Source organism: Gadus morhua, chromosome 16 (assembly GCF_902167405.1).
Source record: "Gadus morhua chromosome 16, gadMor3.0, whole genome shotgun sequence".
In the NCBI taxonomy this organism is placed as follows: domain Eukaryota; kingdom Metazoa; phylum Chordata; class Actinopteri; order Gadiformes; family Gadidae; genus Gadus; species Gadus morhua.
The window spans coordinates 22,128,448-22,153,166 of NC_044063.1; the positions used below are offsets into that span (position 1 = coordinate 22,128,448).

General features: G+C 50.4%; 1 protein-coding gene across 1 annotated transcript in view; it reads right to left on the minus strand.

Annotated features, from left to right (window-relative positions):
* sorl1 (sortilin-related receptor, L(DLR class) A repeats containing) overlaps positions 1–24,719 on the minus strand; it is a 54,926-nt gene that overhangs the window by 4,090 nt on the left and 26,117 nt on the right. The window contains exons 14-45 of the mRNA XM_030381513.1: positions 23,531–23,717; positions 21,814–21,942; positions 19,929–20,014; positions 19,508–19,680; positions 18,810–18,941; positions 17,896–17,987; positions 17,137–17,383; positions 16,392–16,530; positions 15,954–16,127; positions 15,362–15,475; positions 14,980–15,102; positions 13,870–13,989; positions 13,525–13,650; positions 13,060–13,170; positions 12,339–12,470; positions 10,606–10,737; positions 10,373–10,507; positions 9,794–9,946; positions 9,537–9,710; positions 8,964–9,092; positions 8,620–8,746; positions 8,194–8,363; positions 7,915–8,027; positions 7,297–7,401; positions 6,014–6,080; positions 5,440–5,522; positions 4,971–5,061; positions 4,095–4,285; positions 3,856–3,981; positions 3,215–3,379; positions 2,591–2,765; positions 1,857–1,963 (exon numbers count right to left, since the gene is read on the minus strand). Of these exons, the coding sequence (XP_030237373.1) occupies positions 1,857–1,963; positions 2,591–2,765; positions 3,215–3,379; positions 3,856–3,981; positions 4,095–4,285; positions 4,971–5,061; positions 5,440–5,522; positions 6,014–6,080; positions 7,297–7,401; positions 7,915–8,027; positions 8,194–8,363; positions 8,620–8,746; positions 8,964–9,092; positions 9,537–9,710; positions 9,794–9,946; positions 10,373–10,507; positions 10,606–10,737; positions 12,339–12,470; positions 13,060–13,170; positions 13,525–13,650; positions 13,870–13,989; positions 14,980–15,102; positions 15,362–15,475; positions 15,954–16,127; positions 16,392–16,530; positions 17,137–17,383; positions 17,896–17,987; positions 18,810–18,941; positions 19,508–19,680; positions 19,929–20,014; positions 21,814–21,942; positions 23,531–23,717 (4,328 nt within the window). The remainder of the gene's footprint in view (positions 1–1,856; positions 1,964–2,590; positions 2,766–3,214; positions 3,380–3,855; positions 3,982–4,094; positions 4,286–4,970; positions 5,062–5,439; positions 5,523–6,013; positions 6,081–7,296; positions 7,402–7,914; positions 8,028–8,193; positions 8,364–8,619; positions 8,747–8,963; positions 9,093–9,536; positions 9,711–9,793; positions 9,947–10,372; positions 10,508–10,605; positions 10,738–12,338; positions 12,471–13,059; positions 13,171–13,524; positions 13,651–13,869; positions 13,990–14,979; positions 15,103–15,361; positions 15,476–15,953; positions 16,128–16,391; positions 16,531–17,136; positions 17,384–17,895; positions 17,988–18,809; positions 18,942–19,507; positions 19,681–19,928; positions 20,015–21,813; positions 21,943–23,530; positions 23,718–24,719) is intronic.

Below are 24,719 nucleotides of genomic sequence, written 5' to 3' on the forward strand. Positions count from 1 at the left end.
TGTCAATGCATCGTTTTTCATTGATTTTGCGTTGGTCACTAATAGCAATGAATGCCCTCTGATTCGGTTTTGGTGCAAAAAATATTAATGAATATTCATGAAATGCAAATGTCTCAACTCTGATTGGCTAACAGCACTGTCCATCATTGTAATAAACCCAATTAAACTTCCAGAGAGACAGAGAGAGAGACAGAGAGAGAGACAGAGACAGAGAGAGCGACAGAGACAGAGACAGACAGAGAGAGACCTTGGGCACCGCGACCACTCCCGCGACTCCCGCCGTGCCCCGGGAACGAATGGCCCGGGAACCACGGGCACCGTGGCCCGGGCAACGCGGACACCGCGAAAACAGATCGCGCGCAGAGGCCTATATATTTTGCATTTGAAATGCAACAGCCTATTCGTGGAAACTACGCTCAGAGCAGCTGGAACTGAACAACAGCAAGAGGAAGGAGGAAAACGGGCAAGAAACCATGTGCTATTAGGTGCACCTTCCAGCCCAAGCTTCTTACAACATTGTGAGTGCATGCATTCGTAGCACATGTTTAAGGTGATTATCAATGGAACCGCCCATGCTAGAAATACATACACTGACAATCTGTTGGCAATTGGCTTGTCCTAGCCTCGATTTCCAGTCTCACTTGTGACACTTTCGTCCTGCAATAAAGCCGCCCTGGAGGAAGCCTCAAAGGAGCTGTATGGGTGATGGAACCGATAATCACTGATAAGGCGCCCCCCGCTCCTTCGACTCCCTCCCCCCCTCCTCCCCACACGGCGCTCCAGTGGGCGCCCCCGCGACCACGCCCTGGAGGCGAGCGCCAGAGTCTCTTCATTTGAACCGTATTGTCATCTGATGACACGTACCTCAATATGGAGAGGCAGAGAAGAAAGCCCTCAGGGTCACAACATAGAAAAAGAAAGATTGGGAAGGAGAAAGGGTGCGCAGGGATGAAAGAAAGCTTTTCAAAGTGGTTGAAAGACAGTCGTTTTTTATGTCAGTGTATCAAGAGGAGGCTTGTAAATATTCAGGTTAGCTAAATCTACTACTAGTAAAACAACAGGTTACTGTTGTCTTGCAACTGTGTACTGATCAGAATGGAGCCTACAATATAACGGATCATAACAAGAAAAATAAAGGAACTTGTTTGTGGTTATTTTGTTTTACTTCAATCTCAATGCAAGTCTTTGTTTTATGTCAATAGACCCAGTAAAAACTGAGTTATAAAGTTGATACTTTATAACTCTGTAATAATCCACAGTATTGCGATGCATCGAAGATCGATTATTTTTCCCACCCCTATTGGTTACTGTACTCCAACAGTTCTAACAGAGTCTATTGTTTTGCATCTAAGCTTTTTGGTGAAGCCAGAGTTGCTGACACGCGCCTTGTGGTGGGGTATAATAAGTGGCAAGTCTCTTTCAAAGATACTGAAGCACCATGAAACAAGTGGTTACCACATAAATGCTTATCTGATGTGGAAAGAATTGGCATCCCGCTTATGCCTAGGTAAAACTATTGATAGCGAATTGCAGAGAGCCTGTTGACTTGAGTGATCGACTGCATACTCTTCCTTGCAGAAAGAAACCTGCCACCGAGGGGGACAAAATGCACAGTTAGGAAATCCTAGAAAGGGACATTTTCTGGGTATCCCTGATCTCATAACACGATATGATGTTACACTGGGAGAGCATCTTAGAAAGGCGGCCTCTAAAAAAAACACTGGATATCTCTCCTGGTGCACTCAAAAGGAATTTTTTTGATTCAATATCAGTGTGTGTTTTAGGTCAAATTTGTGCCCAGATCAAAGAGGGGGGGGGGGGGGGGGGCTGCTATGTGTCTGCATGTGTGTCCTCACCCGGCTCTCGTTGAAACCCTTCTCCTTGACGGCCAGACTCTTCCAGAGCAGGAACACGTGGTCCTTCTCGCTGATGATCTTCAGGGCGTCAGGCGCTGGCAGAGCCACTGAAGAAAAAAGAAGAGTGCAATCTAGGTTTACTGAAACTAGACACGTCGAAATGTGGTCTGTTGTTACATTATGTGTGGCTGCGTTAGCCGGCTAACTCCAGGAAGCCTTACACGCAAACGTGAGTTGAGTCCGTGGACCACGAAGCAGACTTGTGAATGATTGAATGATGTTGGCTAATTAGAATAATTATTTACTCATAACTAATGCTCATAGCCATTATTCACTCAATATAAAAATGTAATTGGTCCTGCACATCTGAGGAGTTTGCGTCATTTATGATCATGGTTCATCAGAATCTCTTCTTTTTTTTTTCGAAAAACTTAAAAGAGGGACAGAAAAATGGGCGGAAGCTGAGGCCACAGGCACCTGGGGCGGAAGCTGAGGCCATGAGAGCTGAGGCCACAGGCACCTGGGGCGGAAGCTGAGGCCACAGGCAACCTGTGGTGAGCGTCCCCAAAGTCCCCAAACTCTGCTGATCTCTCTACCGCTCTGCGATATTTATCTTACATCGATATTCTGCTTGAAGATATCGAGATATGACTTTTGGTCCGTATCGCCCAGCCCCAGCCTTAGGCTGCGAGCGTGAGACTACAGGAAGCTGTGGTGAGAGCTGAGGCAGGTACCTGTGGTGAGCGTGAGGCTGGCCTCCTTGCTCATGTTGCGCAGGCGGACGGTCACGCTGTAGCGGCCGCCCGGCTCCAGGCCCTTCAGCGAGTACTCCACCGTGTTGTTGCTGCTGCTCAGCTTGTAGTCCAGCTCCGCCTTGCGGACCACGTCGCGCACGTGGACCACGTAGGTCTGACAGACAGACAGACACACACACACACACACACACACACACACACACACACACACACACACACACACACACACACACACACACACACACACACACACACACACACACACACACACACACACACACACACACACAATCGTTCTATAAGCAACCAAAATGACAATGCATATGAAAGTGAAATATCTCCCATTTGAGGAGCCTTGCCATGGTTGAGAGAGCTTCTCAAACTCTTAGAAAGGGCACTTAGATCGATATGACATGACGACATTGTTGTGATACAAGTAGGGAAGCCTGACAATAACAACAATAAACCTGACAACAACAATATCTCTGAACGACCAACAAATAAACGGAATGAAAAGGCTTAAAGATTATCGACGTATTTGCAACTATGATCAGTGGATCATCCACGCACAACAACCGCCTGAAGCCCCGTGTGCGTGCGTACCAGGGGGGAGGAGGGGGAGTCGTAGGGGGGCTGCCACTTCAGGGTGGTCCTGGTCTGCCCCACCTGCACCCGGTGGAGGTTCCTGGGGGGCAGTCTCTCGCTGGGGATCATCCTGACCACGGCGAAGGCTGATGGCGGACCCAGGTACGGGGAGACGGCCCGGACCTGGGCAGGACGTAACAAACGTTGTGGTCTAGGACGTAACACACATTATGGTCTAGGACGTAACACACATTATGGTCTAGGACGTAACACACATTATGGTCTAGGACGTAACACACATTATGGTCTAGGACGTAACACACATTATGGTCTAGGACGTAACACACATTATGGTCTAGGACGTAACACACATTATGGTCTAGGACGTAACACACATTATGGTCTAGGACGCAACACACATTATGGACGTAACAAAAGCTTATGCGTGTCCGACACAAGAGCACACACAATCTTATTTTGTGCCGTATTATATGATAGCTTACTGCGACAAGTACATTTACCTTTTCAATTATATAATTAACTATAAAAGAAAAAGCAAATAATAATGAGTTAGTCATTAGTTCTACATTATAGCCTGTGGTACAACATCCACAGGCCTTCGTGCTGCCAGACTCCTCCTGTCCATTTGACCCACTGACCAGGAAGAGGTACTGCTCGTCGGGCTCCACCTGGACCGTGGTCTGGCCGGCCGCCCCACTGCCGCTGGCGCTGCGGGGGCTACGGTACAGGTCCAGGAACGAGGTGGCGTAGAATATACCGTACACCTGCAACACACACACACCCACACAAATGAGTGAAGAGTCCCAGCTGTATTGATCAACGATATTAGCGCCACTAAGCTGGCGGTGAGGTGGGTGCGGGGGGCCGCGTGCTGCACCTGGGCCGGCAGGCCGGCGGTGGTCCAGCTGCAGTCCACGCTGGTCTGGTTCAGGGCCCGGGCTTTGAGCAGGGGGGCCTCGGGCTGGGTGCCGGTGGTCTGCTGGCGGGAGAGTGCGGTGGGGCTGTCCCCCACGACCGTGTGCGCCCACACCGCCACCTCGTACACTGTTCCCGCCGTCAGGTTGGCCGCTGCACGGGAGGAGTCATGCAAGAGTCGGATGACCATCACACACCTCTGACACTCTGGGGGGGGGGGGGGGGGGGGCTGACTCTTAGCTCACAGACTGAGACCAGACTGGGCCCCTGCCAGGGGGCTTCAATGAGTCCGATTAAAACACCGTCTGTAGAACCTAGTCAGGAGCTCATCGTGGACTGAGCCCAGACCGCCATCACCAGTCATGGTGATCTATGGAACCACGGAAAGTGGAATGGAAAGACTTTCTTTACGCCTTCCTGCAGCCTCAAGCCTTTCTTTACCTTCTGAATAGGGCATAGGTTTGAAGTAAGCCTATCTGCGGACACAGTGCTACAGTAGACCCCACTACACTCCCACTGAGCAGAGCCGCTCCAAGCGAGGCCGCAGTCTCAGGACCGCACCCAGCGGTTTCTGATTGTCTTTATTCTTTCCTTCACCACTTTACGGTTAGGGTTAGGGTTAGGGTTAGGGTTAGCCGGGGAGGAGAGCCATTTTTGCTAGGACGCCGTTGTAAATAACACTGAGTTAAGGGTCCAAATTATACTGAGGTTAAGGTCCTAATTACACTTCGGTAAACGAGCCCTGGCTGGAACCCAGCTGTATCCGCCCTGAAACCAAGGCATCCATATGTGTGAACGCACGTTGGAGCTTAGATATCTGAAACCAAGGCATCCCTACCACGGAGGATCCCCTTCTGGACCGTGTAGTTCCTGCTCTCCTTGACGTGGGAGTCGAACAGCCAGGACAGCACCACCATGTAGTGCTTCACCTAGTTAGAAAGATATTGGATGATTAACATACTCCCGCTCTAGTGCTGGGAACCACAGAGCCCAGTTTGAGTCCCAATGGGGCTGGTGGTGAGTCCCAGCCCAGGGATATGTCTCTGGGCTGCCCACCCTGGGCCAAGACTGATCCACACAGAGGTAGTCCCTGTCAGCATGGGAGGTTAGGGTGAGCTCTAGGCCTGATGAGATGGTGAACGCACCGTCCCGTAGTAGCCTCCATAGAGTCTGTTTGTTCAGTGGAGCCATGTGACAGGGCAGCCGGCCAATCATACCTCATCACTATGAAGCGGTTTCGAATGAACAGAAGCAGCCCCCCCGCGTCCCTCCCAAACACCCCAAGTGTGACCCTTCAGGCCTCTGACCTCGTTCTGGGAGTTGAAGCTGAACGACAGGCTGATGGAGTCGTTGGTGATGGTGTCAGCGATGACGGAGGGTGGAGGCAGCGCTAAAGGGAGGACGGTGTGGGAGAGGAAGAGAGAGAGGGAGGAAGAGTTTCTCACCGTTAGGTCTGCATCCTTTCTTCAGAGGTTGTTTTAAATGTGCATCTCTTATGTCATGCCGCTGTCATGTACTGCTGAGACGTCCTCATTTCGCATGTTCAGAATAGATTGATCCTATGTTAAGGGTGCAGTAAGAAGGATTTAAGAGTTGTAATTTGTATCTCATTTGGTAGAAGTGGATGAGGTGTGCTGGGACAATATCCGTCTGAGAAGACAGAGCTTCCTGTTCACAGCCTGGTCAACGATGCTGGCTCACTTCTGACCAATCAGGGTATCTCATCCCTCATCTTACCTGTCAATCACAGATGCTTGAATACAACCAACCCTCAATGGAGCAGTAATGTAGGGAGCAGAGAGGGAGGGATGATGCTCTCTTGGGCTCTACCTCTTAACATCTCATTACACTCAGCTTTACACTCAGGGTTTTGGTTCTAACCTTTCTTTGGTGTGATGGATTTGACCTCACTCCAGTTGCCCACACCTCGACTGGTCACGGCTGCCACCTGGAAGCGATCACAGCGTTGGAAACAAAGACGCCAGCCGTTACAACCAAAATCGTCAACCAAGACGTTTATATATAGTCTCAATGCAGCGATAACCTCAACGTATTCTGACTACATTAAGTTGAATCACAGACACCGTACTCAGATATGATATTACTGTTAAAAGAGCCAGTGAACAACCTGGTTCAGCTGGAGTGCAACAAGTTGAGACTTAAGGGCCAAACCTCAGTAGGTTTGGCCTGAGAGTTCTATTAATCACAAGATGGCGGGGGGAGGGTTATTATTGATATAAAGTTATTAAGCCCATGGTCATATTTGAGATAAAGAGTTGGAAAAATGCAATCAGTATGTTTCATGTATTCCTTTAACAAATATTTATAAATATTTCCATCAATGCTTGATGAGGAAGTAACCCAATTACAACTACACGACCACTCTGCTGATAGTATCACAGATGAGGCAGCTCTCCCCTGCTGACAGGTGCACCTGTAGGCACTGTGGAAACATCCTCCAGACCAACAGAAATGCTGCACTGAGAAGCCAAAGGTGAGATGTACAGTCCCAACTAGCGCTAGTCCCACCTAACACTAAAACCATGATGTCTGCAGGGTTAGCCTGCAAAAAGTGGAAGGATCCTGAGTGAACAACAGTTCGGTCAGGTGATGTTCTTTAGTGTAGAACGCCATCTGCGTTCACAGCAGAGTGAACCCGGCACGTAGTGTTCACGGGAGAATGGATAAAACCTAAGATTTGACCCCTGGTGTTATTTTAGTACGATTAATCGCGATTAATCGCAAATTATTTTTCTATGCTAAATATCCCTTGATTTTTTTGTCCCATAATTCTTCTCATTTTAATTCTCTTATCAACATGGTGAATTGCATCGGCTTGCCTTGTGCAAATTATTTTTTATTGATAACAACATTGGCATATACTGATCAAAACAGGACGATACAAAAAAAGAGCCTATAGTGCAATTAAACGACTGCTTTGAACAAATGTCATTTGAACATAGCAGTCAGGCTACTGCTTCTTTGTTTTGAGCCAAAAAAAAAAAAGTTTTTTTTTTTTTGCGTTAATCGCACGATAAATTTTTTAACGCCGTTAAATTTGGTTTGCGTTAACGCCGTTAATAACGCGTTTAACTGACAGCTCTATATAAAACATAAAAAAAAGGGGGTTTGGATTCACCGGCTCTTTAGTGTGCTCTTCTTACCCTGAACATGTACTGCGTGCTTGGCACTAGCGTGGTCACAATGGCCCTGGTGGTGGGAGTCCTCTGGTATGTCCACTCGGGGTCACTGTTCTCCTTGTAATGCACCTACACACACACACACACACACACACACACACACACACACACACACAAACGTTGAAGGGTTCAATGGAAGACCTTTCTCTTATCCCTCAGTCTATGCATAGCTACTTTGCCGGCGTTATATATATTATATAGGTGGCTACATGGTAATCCAATCTAATATGTATGTTTAGGGCAAGTCCCTGAATATTATATTGCTGCTTCTGAATGGTTTGTAATATTTACACTGTAACACCAAGAGTGTACACAGTTACACTCTTAGTGTTACATGTGTAACTCACTTGATTTTACACCTTGTGTTGAGAGTAAACAACACAAGGGGCCAGCCTCTGGCTAACCAGCCCGCTGGCTAACCCTCCAGGCTGTGGGACTCACTATGTACTCCCTGATGAGGCCTGGTTCTGGGGGGCTGTGTGACTCACTATGTACTCCCTGATGAGGCCTGGCTCTGGGGGGCTGTGTGACTCACTATGTACTCCCTGATGAGGCCTGGTTCTGGGGGGCTGTGTGACTCACTATGTACTCCCTGATGAGGCCGTGGGCCTGGTCCGGGGGGCTCCAGGACACGTCTACCGTTCCATCCTCCCAGTTGTCACACGTCAGCTGCAGGTTCTTGGGAGGGTTCGGCACTATGGATACACACAGAGGAAGGTGACACACACACACACACACACACACACACACACACACACACACACACACACACACACACACACACACACACACACACACACACACACACACACACACACACACACACACACACACACCCACCCTCTCCCAGGCCGTACTCACCTCCCTCGGGGGTGCGGATGGTAATGAAGTCGTTGCTCTTGTGCACCTTGCTGAGGCACTGGGTCAACACCTTCAGCTGGTAGGTGGTGTCTGGCTGCAGCAGTGTCAGCCTGGAGCTGCTCTTGTTGCTCTGCGTGTCCATGCTGCTCCACTCCTGGATGCCCACCACCCTGTAGAGGGGGGGGAAGGGTAGGTAGGGGAGTGTCAAGGGAGGAGCAGGGGGGGGTGGAGGGAGGAGCAGGGGGGGGGGGGGGGGGGGGGGGGGGGGGGGGGGTTTGGAGAAGATAACGTCCAATCAGATGCAGTGTCAGGCATGTATTTTGATAGCCTGCATTAGGCTATCAGATCTCTTTCCAATCCCCTGTTTCCAAGGGTCCAGGGGTGCTTAAGAGCAGAGTTAGGAGGGTCCAGGGAAGGAGAGCTGACCTGTAGTAGATGAGGAAGGCGCAGTTCTCCGGGGGCATCCTCTTGGATGGTGTCCAGGTCAGGGTGATGGCACCGGAGAAGTCTGTGGTCCACTGGATGTTCTGGACCTTGTACACTTGAGCCTCCACTGGAAGGAGGGAGGGAGGGAGGGAGGGAGGGAGGGAGGAAGGGAGGGAGGGAGGGAGAGAGAAACAGAGAAACAAACAAATAGATAAGGCGAAGAGAAAGATCCATGCCAGATCCTGTACAGATTGATCCATACCTTCATGCCTTTCTATAGTTATGAACCCTATAACCCCCCCCCCCCCCCCCCGGTCAGACTGCTCTGAGCGGTGTGGACCTACGGGTGCAGTTGTCCTCGTCGCTGCGGTCAGAGCAGTCCAGGAAGCCGTCGCAGCGCTCGCTGTCCAGCACACACACCTCGCCGTCCGCACAGCGCGTCCCGTTACTGCAGAACAGAGGCCCTCGGGTGGCTGGGGGGAGACAGAGACAGAGACAGAGACAGAGACAGACCAAAAAAAGAGAGAAAGAGAGAAAAAATAAGAAAAGGGAGAATATAATTAATGGAAATGCATACACACAGACAATTGAAAAGCTTGTGATGATTATTGGCAGGTTAGGTAAATGTTGTGTTTCCTTGAAGAGGCAGGTGGAGCTTTAGACCATTGAATTGTGTAAAATGTATTTCGGGTTCTTCCCACCAATAACCAAAGATGAATCTGTTTCATAAGCAAAGAAATCCATCAAATGGTGATTAGGAAGCCACATCGAAACAGGAAGTGAGAAATGTACCATCATCAGTGGAACGTCCCCTAAACCCGTCGGCCCTGAACTCAGCCCTGGTCTAGGGCCAGGGGAGGCTGGTGCTGGGTGTGCTGCCTGGTCTTGGGACTGGAGGCGGAGTAGGGTGTACTCACGGCAGTGGGCCTCGTCCGACCCGTCCTGACAATGCACGCGTCCGTCACACCGCTGCCAGTCGGGGATGCAGTGGGGGGGGCGGCGACAGCCGAACTGGCCCCGGGAACAGTGTCCCGGGGCGGGGGGTACCGGGGGGCCATGGGTGGGGCCCGGGGCTGCCGTGCCGTTGGTCCCTAAGATGGGGATGGGACATAATAATGATGAGGTGATAGGAACACGTGACGACCCCATGAAGCTGGCAGCCCTGAGCACGCACCGGGGGGGCAGCCCAGCTCGTCGCTGCCGTCGAGGCAGTCGGCGTAGCCGTCACACACCCCGGAGTTGATGATGCAGGTCCCGGAGCCGCAGTGGAAGCGGTTGGGGGCGCAGGAGGAGGTGCCCGGGGCCGCCGTGTGAGCAGGGACCCCCCCTGGAGAGTTGAAATGGATTAGAACGACTATCCGAGGTGGACGGTGCCTGGGAGAGAATTTGTGTGAGTGTGTGAATGACCAGGTGTAGCAGTACCTGTATACCAGGTATAGGAGTACCTGTACACCAGATGTAGGAGTACCTGTACACCAGGTGTAGGAGTACCTGTACACCAGGTGTAGCAGTACCTGTATACCAGGTATAGGAGTACCTGTATACCAGGTATAGGAGTACCTGTACACCAGGTGTAGGAGTACCTGTACACCAGGTGCGGCAGTACCTGTACACCAGGTGCGGCAGTACCTGTACACCAGGTGCGGCAGTACCTGTACACCAGGTGCGGCAGTACCTGTACACCAGGTGCGGCAGTACCTGTACACCAGGTGCAGCAGTACCTGTACACCAGTTGGAGGAGGTGTAGCGGTACCTGTGCACTGGGCCTCATCAGACCAGTCCCCACAGTCATTCTCTCCGTCACACTTCCACCAGGTGGGGACACAGTGTCCGTTCCCACACTCGTACTGGAAGTACTTGGAGCAGCCTGGCACCTCGGTGGGGGAGGCTGGGAATACACACACCACATTAACATACATACCTTTAATACTATTGCGTCCATAATGTCATTCCGACTGATAATCAAAAGTGTGCTTGTTCACCCACCACAGTTGGCCTCGTCAGAGTAGTCCCCACAGTCGTCCATGCCGTCACACTTCCACTCCAGGCTAACACATAATCCATTGGCACACTGGAAGGTGAAGGCGTCGCACGACTTGCCAGAATCTGTTGGCGTGGCTGGAGACACACAAAGAATCTTCCAGGATAAACTGAGACAAACTGAGAGAATGATGTTTAATGCATATGCAATAGACCTGATCCATGAACTATCACGTGTATATTTTGATAAAAGGAACAAGTTAATGGTATAGTGGTTAAAGTCTTTACCATAATCACTACTTTACTTCTAAGCCATGACCACTAGTTTTACAGATTAAATTAATTTGAAATCCACAAGGAACCTCACTTGACACTTGCCTACTCAATGTTGCCGTAGACAATGACATCATTGCCCCTTAAATACTTCTGACTCAGGATTACAGCATATTAAGAGAAAATCCAGACAGAATTCATATATTCATCCAAGAGGAAACCATTGTGGGATGGATTTTTGTTTTGGTATAGGATAAGGGATACAAAACCGGCAACAAACGCCTATGCAATGTTTATTTTCCATTTTGTGTGTGTGCAAGTTATTGTGAGCGTGTGTGTGTGTGTGTGCTCGACCCTCCCGATTTACCAAAGCTTTCAGACCCCCTGAAAGCTTTTTTTTTTTTTTGTCACCAATGGTCGCCTAACTGTTTTTAAGCCCACTATGTCCAGTATTCAGAATTCAAAACATTTGACAAATATGTTATTTTTTGCCAAGCAGTGCCAGCCAGTCCTGTTCTGTGCGTATGCAAATTAGCCATGTTCGCCAAACAGAAGAAAGATGTGTTGTTGCAAAATCATACTAAAAATGGCTAGCAAGCCGTGTCACTCACACATTTTGGGTCTATTCGAACTTAAGGTAAGAGGCCATCTATTAAATATTTGCAGTGACTGAATTGTGATGATAGGACTGGGACATAGGGTGCACTATGCATAAGATGAGTGTGTGCAGATGTGTGCATGCATGTCCTTTCCGGCTTGCATGGTAATCAAGGTGTTGTGGTTGGTTGTGGTCCGACTGTGTGTGTGCGTGTGCATTTCTTTTCTGGCTTCGGCATACTGCATGGTTATGAAGGCCTTGTGGTTAATTGTAGTCTTAGTGAGGGTTGGACTAGACCCAGGGCTGATTTTATCTGTGCCTGAAATTATCATGCATGCGAAGACAAGACACCATAGAGAATTTACTTTCTTGACAACAATAAAAGGAGCGGAACTCGAACACCATGTAGCCGATGCAAGAATACGTTTTTATTGCATAAAAGTGTAAAGTACTACCCAAAGTGGTGTGCAAAACGTTTTCAGCCCCATTCAGACCATCCTCAGTGCAAACAAACAAAGGTAAAAGAATTCCTTGTATAGACTACGCCTAGTTGGTGGCAGACATGTCAATCAAAAGGTCAGGTAGGTTGACGTGGTGACTAGACATTTTAAAAAAGGCACCGCTCACCTATTTTCACTTTTCTTGACAACATACATGGCCGAGCTCAAGCCTGAATTCAGGTGCCACGCCTGAACTCTATCAGGCCTGTAGGCCTAATTGTTTACGTGCGTGTGAGAGAGAGCGCACGGGAGTATAAATCGGTCGGGCTCTAGTGTGTGTGTGTGTGTGTGTGCATGTTATCGTGCAAGTGTGTATGTGTGTTATTGTGTGTGTGCGCGTGTAATTGTGTGCGTGCTTGCGTGTTTACCACAGCCGGCGTAAGCAGGGTCTTCGTCCGAGCCGTCCTCACAGTGCTTGGTCCCGTCACACACGAGGGACTTGAAGAGACACTGGGCGCGGTTTTTGCAGACAAACTCCATGTAGCGCGTACACAGGGGGTCTAGAGGGGAGGTTTAAATAGTCTGGATTAGCAGTTGTATCCACCAAAACACCTGTGCTGTGTTTGAAATCGCGCACTTACGTAAGTGCACTTACGTAAGTGCACTTACTTCAAGTGCACTTCATTATCCCTTCAGTACACTTACTTATAGCCGCAGTGCTCTCATTTCTACAGTGCACTGTCAAAACGACCTTCGCGCACCTACCGGAAATTGGTTTGCTTTTTGACGGTTCTTCTTCTGTGGTATTTTTTTTCTGGCTGATAATTTCCATTAGTCGCCTGTATTAGCAATCTAGCAGTATTCATGACATCGTTCTTGATACCAACTGATGACAGAATTAACAATATAAAAACACTGGTCGGATACAGCTTAACACATTGTAGTTGTACTGAAAAACAAACCAAATATGTGTAATTTTACTGACATTTGTAGTGGGGTGTGACTGGTTGGCCCGGGACAGCCAAAGGCTGCTGACCCATTGCAACCATGGATACAATATAACCCCGTATCAATGTGTCATGGAAATTAAGTTCGGAGGGTGAACTCTCACCCCGGGTGGAGACTTATGCTGCAGGTCTGTTTGCTCACCACAGTTGTGTTCGTCTGCGCCGCTGGGACAGTCGGTGACTCCGTTGCAGTGGGCGGCGGCGGGCAGGCAGGTTCCGTTGGGACACAGGAAGCCGATGCAACGCTCGCCCCCTGGGGACACACAGCAGCAGAGGGACACCTGACAGTTGCTAAGAGTGTACACATTGTACACCCACACTGCTCCAGGGTGAGTCTGTAGGTTAGGGTTAGGGGTGTCGACCCTGTAGGTTAGGGTTAGGGTTATAGACCCTGTAGGTTAGGGTTAGGGTTAGGGGTGCAGATCCTGTAGGTTAGGGTTAGGGTCAGGGGTGTCGACCCTGTAGGTTAGGGTTAGGGTTATAGACCCTGTAGGTTAGGGTTATAGACCCTGTAGGTTAGGGTTAGGGTTAGGGGTGCAGCTCCTGTAGGTTAGGGTTAGGTTTAGACTCTGGATGTAGGTGCATGTGGGCCCCTGCCTTCACTCACCGCATTGACTGCGGTCTTCATCCGAGCCGTCCTGACAGTCATCATCCCCGTCACAGACCCAACGCTGGGGTATGCAGTGACCCGTGTGACACTGGAAGCTGCTGGCCTCGCACGTGTGGTGACCCACTGAGGTGCAAAGAGAGCAGCACGTTATAATGCTGCTGCAGACATTTTAAAAGTTATAATACTGCATTATATGTTTATACGTTACAAATGAGAAATAAAAAACCCTGATGTCTTTGTTGGTTGAGTTGGATGTGACAAACTGCAGAATAAGCAGGGCTGGATTATAAATGATCTGCTGATCTCCACGTCCGCAGGGATTTGTTAAAACATAACAAGCACCTGTGCAGTTGGTCTCATCTGACCAATCCCGGCAGTCATTGTCTCCGTCGCAGCGCCACGCCTCACGGATGCACACGCCGCGCGTGCAGGTGAACTCTCCGGGGCCGCACTGGTGGGACCCTGGGGGAAAGGGGGGAGGTTAACCTGAGGTACGCCCTGGGGGAACACACACCGTGTGCTGCTTCTAGAGAACTCACACCGTGTGCTGCTTCTAGAGAACACACACCGTGTGCTGCTTCTAGAGAACACACACCGTGTGCTGCTTCTAGAGAACACACAGCGTGTGCTGCTTCTAGAGAACACACAGCGTGTGCTGCTTCTAGAGAACTCACACCGTGTGCTGCTTTTAGAGAACACACCCTAGAGCAGGGGTGCCCAACCAGTCGATCGCGGTCTACCAGTAGACCGCCGACAGATCCCAAGTCGACCGCGAGGGGTGAAGAAGAATTTTTTTTTTTTTTTTTTTTTAAATATTTTTTTTTTTGCGCGGGACATATACGCGCGGTAGCGCATGCGCTGTCAACAGCAGTTGAAAGCCGTCAACAGTAGTAACGCACTCCTAAACGTTGGCATGGTTGAGGGGAAACGAGCTAAGACCTACCATTTTCACCCTGAGTGGGAGGAAGATTATTGATTATTGTTGAGAAGGTGCCGTGCGCAGACGGAATGAAACCCCTCCTGAAGTCCGTAGGTTCTTCAGTGCCCCCCCCCCCCCCCCGCTTGAAGGTAGGTTTGCAATGTTGATACTAGGCTGGTAGATCTCGGGAGGTTTGGCTACTTGAAAAGTAGATCTTGGGTCAAAAAAGGTTGGGCACCCCTGCCCTAGAGTGAACATACCTTCTGCACATGTGTCCATATGAATTACTGATTAACCAATACCAGATACCAGATAGATCGATAGATAGATAGATAGATAGATAGATAGATAGATAGATAGATAGATAGATAGATAGATAGATAGATAGATAGATAGGCTCGCTTTGAAACCACACAAATAATAAACCAGAGTCCACGTGCTAATCGGTTTCCGTCAGCAACAGAACTCGAAATAAAACGTTCAAATCATTCAGCTCCAGTGTGATGCTCCCTCCCAGTTCCGAGGGGGGTTACCACAGTGCTCTTCGTCGCTGTTGTCCCCACAGTCGTCCTCGTGGTCGCACTTGAAGGCCAGAGGGATGCAGGAGCCTGAGGCCACGCAGCGGAACTGGATGGACGAGTCACAGGACGTGGTGGCTGCAGGCGAAACACACACTCAGTCACCTAACAGTCAGGGTGGACTGATCATGACCGCCCCTGACTTGGACAGGAACCCTTTACCCAACACAAGGGGCACAGAGATGGATCTAGTATCTGGGATGATCAAATATTGCCTATTCATTGTTGGCTTTTTGGACTGAAGTTAGAGAAGGTTAAAATAAGCCTAAACCTTTGAAAATATCCCTTTAAGTCTTAAGGAGAATGTTAATCTAAGAAGGTATATTCGGATACTCACGGCACTCTTGTTCGTCGCTCAGATCTCCACAGTCGTTGTCACTGTCGCATTTCCAGATGCTGCTGATGCAGCGGCCATTGGAGCAGCGATACTGGTTCGGCAAGCAGCTGTGCTCTGATTGAACAAGTAACGTAATTATAATCCAACCCCAATATAATGAGTGTCCAAATCAGGGATTCCTACAGGAGGAGAGCTGAGTAGACATTACAGACGCCTGTTATTTCAGCGATCATAACAACACCCCAGTTTAAATGAATCCAAGCAAACCAGCACCTGTGAGGACTAGTTGGGAGGTGGTTACTGTCTGGGGGGCTAGTGAGAGGTGGTCAGTGTTCCCCTCTAGAGGGGCCGTGTCTGGAGGACTAGTTGGCAGGGGGTCAGTCTCTGGAGGACTAGTTGAGAGGGGGTCAGTGTCTGGAGGACTAGTTGAGAGGGGGTCAGTGTCTGGAGGACTACTTGGGAGGGGGTCAGGGTCTGGAGGACTAGGTGGGAGGGGGTCAGTCTCTGGAGGACTAGGTGGGAGGGGGTCAGGGATCTCCCCTGAACGGGGGGCCGTGTCTGGGAGGACTCCGAGTGAGCGGGAGGAGCCCACCTGTCTTGACGCAGGTGGTGTTCAGCAGCTGGTAGCCGGGGGGGCACTGGCACCGGAGCCCCCCGCCGGGCAGGGCCGTGGTGGGGGCGCCGTCAGGGCACACGCAGGTGTGGCGGTGTCCGGGCAGGGGCAGACACAGCTGGGCACAGGGCTGGTCCGAGCAGCCGTTATGGCCTAGAGGGGGAGGACAAATACACACAGAACCTTTACTACTTCTGAACTGGAGGATACATACAATATGAAGTGCATGCAACATAAGTAATAGATTATTTTATTGGAAAGTCTCTCAAGAATTTCTTAAAAATAAATATAATCTACTAAAAGTCTACGGACATCTGTGCAGACCCCCCCCCCCCCTCCCCCCTCAGAGAGGCCCCCCACAGAGAGCCAGCCCCCCCCCCCCCCCCCCCCCCACCCCTGGTCAGACCCCCCTGTTACCTCGGGCCTTGCCCTTGTAGAAGACCTTAAGGTCCATCACTCCAATCAGCCTGCCTATGATCAGCTCCTTGTTTGGGGAGCCCGACTTTGGAGCCTTGAAGATCCCCATTTTGGACCAGTCGTCCCAGTACAGGTCGTTCTATCAAACAAACAAACAAACAAAAACTCAATACCATTCAAATGAATATAACAAAGCACAAACAACAACAACAACAACAACACAGACACTGAACCAACTTGAGCCAACATGGGGTCCTGACCCCACCCTCCTGTCCTACCACCGGGCGTCCCCTGACCTCACCCTCCTGTCCTACCACAGGACGTCCCCTGACCCCACCCTCCTGTCATGTCCTCTGAGCGCTGAACACAGACCATTGTAGACCCGTGTTCAGGTCAGCAGGCTCTGCAGCGGCCTGGGGGGAACTTTGTGTACCAACGTGTGGTTCCTCTGTTGGTATGTCATTCCTCTTTCTGCTTCGGACGTGTCCCTAGGCTAGCCCGCTAAGGGGGCTAGCACACTAAGGGGGCTCGCTCTCTAATGGAATATCTCGCTGAGGGGCTAGCTCGCTAAGGGGGCTAGCACACTAAGGGGGCTCGCTCTCTAATGGAATATCTCGCTGAGGGGCTAGCTCGCTAAGGGGGCTAGCACACTAAGGGGGCTCGCTCTCTAATGGAATATCTCGCTGAGGGGCTAGCTCGCTAAGGGCTACCTCGCTAGGGGCTACACTCCCAGAGGGGTCCCCACCTTGAAGACGGCGATGGCGTAGGGGTGCGGCAGGCCCTCCATCAGCACGCTGCGCTGCCCGCCGCTGAGGTCGGCCCTCTCGATGCGGTCGCTGTACGCCTCGGTCCAGTACAGCCAGCGGTCGTCCACCGTCACGCCGTTGGGCCAGCGCATGCCCTCCGACGCCACGCACAGCACGTTGGTGCCGTCCATGTGACCCCGGTACACGCCCGCAGCCCGGTCGCCCCAGTCTGTCCAGAACATCAGACTGGGGGGGGGGGGGGGGGGGGGGGGGGGGGAAGAGGAAGAGGAAGAGAGATAGCAAGAGAGAAAGGGAGAGGGAAATGGAGAGAGAGAGACATAATCACTGACTCTTCAGTGGGAATTGTGATGTGAAGTATAAGGAATAACAGAAATACTCAAAGCAATGTGAATTAAACCGGAAAAGAGAAGTGAAACTAATTGGACTTGCTGCAGGGAGCAGCAGGGGACGCGTTAGAACAGAGGGTTGAGCAGGGTGCGTCTGTGTGTGCGTCTGTGTGCGTGCGTGCGTGCGTGCGTGCGTGTTACCCCTCTCCTGGCAGCAGCACCAGGGCTCGGGGGTGCTCCAGAACAGAGGAGTTGAGCAGGGTGCATCTGTGTGTGTGTGTGCGTGCGTGCGTGCGTGTTACCCCTCTCCTGGCAGCAGCACCAGGGCCCGGGGGTGCTCCAGAACAGAGGAGTTGAGCAGGGTGCATCTGTGTGTGTGTGTGCGTGCGTGCGTGCGTGCGTGCGTGTTACCCCTCTCCTGGCAGCAGCACCAGGGCCCGGGGGTGCTCCAGAACAGAGGAGTTGAGCAGGGTGTGGCGCATGTCTCCGTCAGGGTTGGAGACCTGCATCAGAAAACCCATCATTACCATCGATCAAGCTGCTACTCGAGTCCTGTCCTGTCTCACCCTTCAGAGGCTCAAAACTTTTACCTTAGGCCGCCCTTCCTCAACTCTATTCTGTGCTATTTAACACGGTAAACAGTCAAATGAGCCTTCTCCACCCGGTCAACGATAACCAAAGTCAGACCACATCTGTCCATTAACGATCTTTCTCTCTTCACACTGTTCACTCCATTCTCTACACTATGTGGAGGCTACATCAGGGGTTTATTCATGTGTAATCAGTAATACACTGTAGACTAAACATTATACACTTAGCATGTGTTCACCATGTGTTGCTATGTTTAAAGTCCTCAGAAAGAAGCAGAAATATGGATCATATTTCTGCCTACTATGACCGTGCTCAGTGTGAATGAAATGTATTTGACCTAAGCCTACATCTATTATTTCAGCATTAGACAATATAAAATCAATACAGAACTCGACTGGCTACTGCATTACAACGTGTGTCCACTAGGGTGCATTCAAATCTTTAGATAGAAACTCCACGGTCTAATATGTCTGCTAGTCAAACAGCAACACTGAACATCAAGAAAAGATGGAGGCCTAAAATAGAACACATTATATTCACATTGAACACAGTCGTAAGAGGTGGAAATATGATCCATGTGTGTTGTGCTGAAGACCTGATCTGCAACGATGTCTGAACTTCCTCTCCAGAGAAGCGTCCCTGTGTCTGCGTGCAGTCTCTGGCCGGACGGTCTTACTGGCCAGAGTGGTCCCAGCATCATTCATACCACACTCAATCACCCACTCCAGGCCAACCTCTATCTTCTGCGCTCCGGCGTCGACCCAGTAGAGCAGCCGGCTGATGGGGTCGAAGGTCAGAGCCTCTACGTTCTGAAGGTCCTTCCTGACCACGACCTCCTGGCCCGTGCTGCCGTTCAGACACAGCCGCTGCATGGGGTCAAGAACCACAACAGCCGGGCAGTGACCCTCTGTTCTACAGCTGCCTGGCCCCGCTGTGGGGCGGAGCACGGCCTGCCGGTCTGCCACCGTGCCCTGCTGCGTGGGGGGGATGTCTACGCGATGTCTAAGCTCTGTGGGGGTAGGGGGGCATGGAGGGGAGCAGTGTCCGGGTAAAGACAGGAGGGGCATGGCTCTCAGCAGCCCCCCAAAGGAGAGGAGAGGTAACAGGTGACTGGTTACAGATGACAGGGGACAGCTGCGGCCTCATCACTAAAGGGGGTTTATTGGCCTTCATTATGAATCTAAACCTTACTATACCCTACTAGGTTTAGTAAGGAGAGTCAACTGCTTATTTGACTCTCCTTACTTACGCGTTACTAGAGTAAAATGACAATTTGAATTTTTTGTGAAATTAGTATTTTTTCTTAACATTTGGGCGATTTTCTGATTTTGAAGTATCAATTATTTGATTGTTCTCCGCCCCCCTTGTAGCTCACAGACCGCCATGCGTCAGCAGGTGGACCAAAAGGAAACAGCACAAAGGTGAAAAAGACCTGGATGGTGTCCAGGGATATGTCGGCCCAGTACAGGCAGTTGCGGTCGTAGTCAAAGTCCAGGGCCACAGCCTCTCGGAGGCCGGTGAGGGGCAGGGGCGTGTCGGTGCCGGTGGCCAGGTCGTAGCGGTGGATGGAGCTCCGCACGGCGTACAGGATGAACTCGTTGCTCTCTGCAAGCATCACACCGAGGGGCTGGTTAAAGGAGATCAACAGGGGGACAGACTTGCAGTTGTGCACTTGAATAGATATCAGGTCTAACAGGCGAGACTCGGAGGTCCGCCCACTCCACAGCGAATACTTATTTCCGCTGCTATCGAAACCCTTTAACACGTCGCCCTGCCAGAAGGGAGGAACTTTCTCTCCCTATTTTAGACAGTAAAACGGCTGAGCCAGGGGGGGGGGGGGGGGGGGGGTCTACCTCCAACCGGACAAGGAAGCATCTCTCCGTTCAGTCTGGTCTCCACGTCTCCCCCCGTACAGCTGTCCCCAGACACTTTTCTGTACCTGGGAGAGACACAGAGAGAGACACACAGACAGACAGGGACACAGAGAGAGAGACACAGGGACAGAGACACACAGACAGACAGGGACACAGAGAGAGACACACAGGGACAGAGACACACAGACAGACAGGGACACAGAGTGAGAGACACAGGGACAGAGACACACAGACAGACAGGGACACAGAGAGAGACACACAGGGACAGAGACACACAGACAGACAGGGACACAGAGAGAGACACACAGGGACAGAGACACACAGACAGGCAGGGACACAGAGAGAGACACACAGGGACAAAGACACACAGACAGACAGGGACACAGAGAGAGACACACAGGGACAGAGACACACAGACAGGCAGGGACACAGAGAGAGACACACAGGGACAGAGACACACAGACAGACAGGGACACAGAGAGAGACACACAGGGACAGAGACACACAGACAGACAGACAGACAGGGACACAGAGAGAGACACACAGGGACAGAGACACACAGACAGACAGGGACACAGAGTGAGAGACACAGGGACAGAGACACACAGACAGACAGGGACACAGAGTGAGAGACACAGGGACAGAGACACACAGACAGACAGGGACACAGAGAGAGACACACAGGGACAGAGACACACAGACAGACAGGGACACAGAGAGAGACACACAGGGACAGAGACACACAGACAGGCAGGGACACAGAGAGAGACACACAGGGACAGAGACACACAGACAGACAGGGACACAGAGAGAGACACACAGGGACAGAGACACACAGACAGACAGACAGGGACACAGAGAGAGACACACAGGGACAGAGACAAACAGACAGACAGGGACACAGAGAGAGACACACAGGGACAGAGACACACAGACAGACAGGGACAGGGAGAGAGACACACACAGGGACAGAGACACACAGACAGACAGGGACACAGAGAGAGACACAGGGACAGAGACACACAGACAGACAGGGACAGGGAGAGAGACACACACAGGGACAGAGACACACAGACAGACAGGGACACAGAGAGAGACACACAGGGACAGAGACACACAGACAGACAGGGACAGGGAGAGAGACACACACAGGGACAGAGACACACATACAGGGAGAGACAGGGAGAGAGAGACACACAGGGACAGAGACACACAGACAGACAGAGACAGGGAGAGAGAGACACACAGGGACCGAGACACACATACAGGGAGAGAGAGACACACACAGGGACAGAGACACACATACAGACAGGGACAGGGAGAGAGAGAGACAGAGAGATAGAGAGAGACAAATACAGAGAGAGACACAGGGAGAGAGAGAGAGAGAGAGAAACAAAGATACAAGGGAAAAAAAGTATAAGAAGAAAAGACAAAAATTTGAAAACAACAAATGTTGAGCTCTCCCAGTCTGGTGCCAGGTGGCGCTAGAATCAAACAAGTGTTTTTACAACATGCTGATCTTCACAAAGCACCAGTGCAAACAGCAAAGCAAACAGCGGTTCCCCGCTCCCTTGATGCTAGCTAGCAGCAACTGTTGTCAATATGCTAACTAGGGGTTGCCTCGTGGCCATCCTGACGGCGAACATTACCGTTAGATAACAGAAAGTGTATTTACTGTAAGGGATCGGTCCTCCTTTCTAAACACTGCCGCTCTCCAACTCCTCTGGAGAAGTGCTAGGGGTCGAGGTTTGAGAGCGAGCCGAGACGCTAGTGAATGTGGCGTGTTGGACGGGTGATGAACTACAAACAGACATCTGAACTACAACACCGGGGTTGACAGGAACTCCTCCACCGCACGGCTTACCCCTTGCTGCGCCTGTATGTGGTGCCCACGGGGCAGGGCACCGGGGGGGCATAGAGGTTCCCAGAGAACTCGGGGTCAGGCATGCACACCTGCAGCGCCAGGTCCTCGCTCAGCCTGAACCCGTAGTCACTGGGGAGAGATAGAGTGGACAGTAAGGGACTAGTGCTAGTAAAGTACTAGTATAATGCATACTAATACACAATACACTGATAGTACTAATATAATAGAATGCATACTTTTAATGTTACATGAATTCATTCTGTAAGACTGTTCTAGAGCCAGTCTATTCCTGTTCGTTTGGATGATTGCGTTCACATTGGTTGTTTAAAGTCACACGTTGTTAGTCTCTTCATTAGTTAAGAGGTTAGCCATGTTCTTGTAAAGCCAGCGAGGTTCAAGATCCCTCTTTTCATTTGGCTCCGTCTGCCCGTGTAAGCCTTGGATTACTTACAGTTTCATACTATCAGAAACAACTTGGACATAAGGAAATGCTACATCCTCAATAAAAGGACACGCAAGTGCAAGCGACTTTTTGCAGCCTCGTCATTGAAGCTTCCTAGCATTACTCTAGGTCCAGTGTTTCACTATCTGGTGATGGGTGCCTCGCTACTCGCTCAGGTGCCGGAATACATACTAATACACTAATGCGTACTAGTATAATACAATGCATAGTAATACACCGATGTTGCTAGTATAACATTGTCCATACTAATACACTAGTGCGTACTAGCCTTGAAACTTTACCATCAGTTTCCATCTCCAAAGTACCTTTTCACTAGCCTGGTTCTACCAGACTCTCGTACTTCACTTCATTTCATTTGTACAGAGAGTCTGGACGTAATCAATTGACAAACGTTAACTCACTTGAAGGCGGGTGTCTGTTGAAGTTTAAATTGATTGGATCTGCCCAGTGCCACTCTGGATCTGCCATAACCAATCGCTAACGTTTGGTTGTGACGTATGTCATGCGCCGGGAATCACGCGCAGGTTGTACACAAACCAAACACCTTGCGCGTCTGCACGAAAATGTCCGTCAACGACAGCTGCAGGTTTAGCAATTTAATTTATCAGGAAAAAATTGCACATTGTAAATCAATATTTTATAGTAAGGCCAGAGATGATGCATGCAGTCAACTTTCGAAGCCGGGTCTAGTCATTGTTCTCAGACACGCCCTCTGTTCGCTGATTGGGCGCACGCTGTGGTAGCGCAGAAAACCAAATTACATACAGCAGGTCCAGACCTAGTACTGAAGGGAAATTCAAATCGAGCGGAAGTACTTAGGCGGGCGGAGCCAGGCTACCTTTTCACCTGGCCAAGAGCACAATGCCTGGACTCAATTGGACAGACCTACAACCAATCAGATTAACGTGAGGGACATCAGCCGCAGCCATCTCGGGTGTTATTGAAAAGGCCTCAGCCATGCTCCTACAGCTGCTCTGTACATCAAACCCGCCCATATTAGATAAAGGGTTGTGATTGTCCAAAGTCTGCTGGACATCGGTCTGAACAGCAGGGGGCCAGACGCATAAAGAGCAGATGGAACAGAGCTCAGGTCTGTCTGCTTCCCAGGTTCATGACCTCCTGCAGCTATGAGTCATTACATTTCACCACAGGGTTGTTCAGAGCATCCTCCTCAATAAGAAACAGTTTAGAAGTGGATTAAACAACGCATATTTCCACCAATGCCTGGTTTGCCGATGCCAAGGAGCCAGTTACCATTCGTAGTCCTGCCGCTGGCAGGAGCAGTTGGTGGCCGTGACGGGCCGGTCAAAGTCCTCCCCGTTGAAGCAGGTGGCGTGCGGTGTGCGCCTCCGGAACACCATCTGCCGGCCCAGGAGACAGTCGTTCCCTCGCTCGTCCGACGGAGACCAGCGCTTGTAGTCCGCCTCCGCACACGGTACGCCTGACCCAGGGGAGAACACACAGGCCTGCAGTAAAGCACTGGCTCACAGGGGATCTCACATGAGAACTCACAGGGGAACACACTAACAGGGGATCTCATTCACAGAGGAACTCACTCACAGGGGAAGTACTCACAGGGGAACTCACTCACAGGGGAAGTACTCACTCACAGGGGAACTCACTCACAGGGGAACTCACTCCCAGGGGATCTCCCTCGTGATCGACCGATATATCAGCAGGCCGATATTTGCGTTTTTTACGTGTATCATATCGGCCGATATTTTTTCAGCATTGACATTCTCGCTCATGTTGCCAAAGACGAAATAACAAACCAGATAACACTTGTTTTTACTTTATATTTGTATTGTATTCAATTGTTTAATCGAAATAAGCTAGTTAACTGAGTGTTTAAAGATATCAAAGTTTATATTTGTATTGTATTTAATTGTTTAAATTGAATTTAGCTAGTAAATTGAGTGTTTAAAGTGTATGTAGTCTCGACGTCGTCGTCGCTCGTCGTTCGACGCGATCGTCCGTTGCCAGGCAACGTTCGACGCGATCATCAGTTGCCAGGCAGGTTGTACAATCTTCGCCCCAGGTACAAATTTGGTGGGACAGCACCAAGCATGCATTTGAAAATATCACTGGATATCACACATTGGATAACACTACGAATAATCAGATGAATACAAGGGTTGACGTATCCAGACCAGTGGAGCTAACCAATAGATAAGACTCTTGCCATATGCGGTCGGTAAAACAGCAACGCTTTTGGCCCTCCTAGATTGATACATCGATGCGATTGATTAATGTTCGGGGCCAGGGGAGGCACAGAATATTACAATTACAATTAGGGCATTTAGCAGACGCTTTTATCCAAAGCGACTTACATCGGTTAATACACACATTGACACACCGACGGCAGAGTCAACCATGCAAGGCGACAGCCAGCTTGAATATACACTAGTATATTGCTTGTTCCCAGAGTGACTTGCTGAGCAAA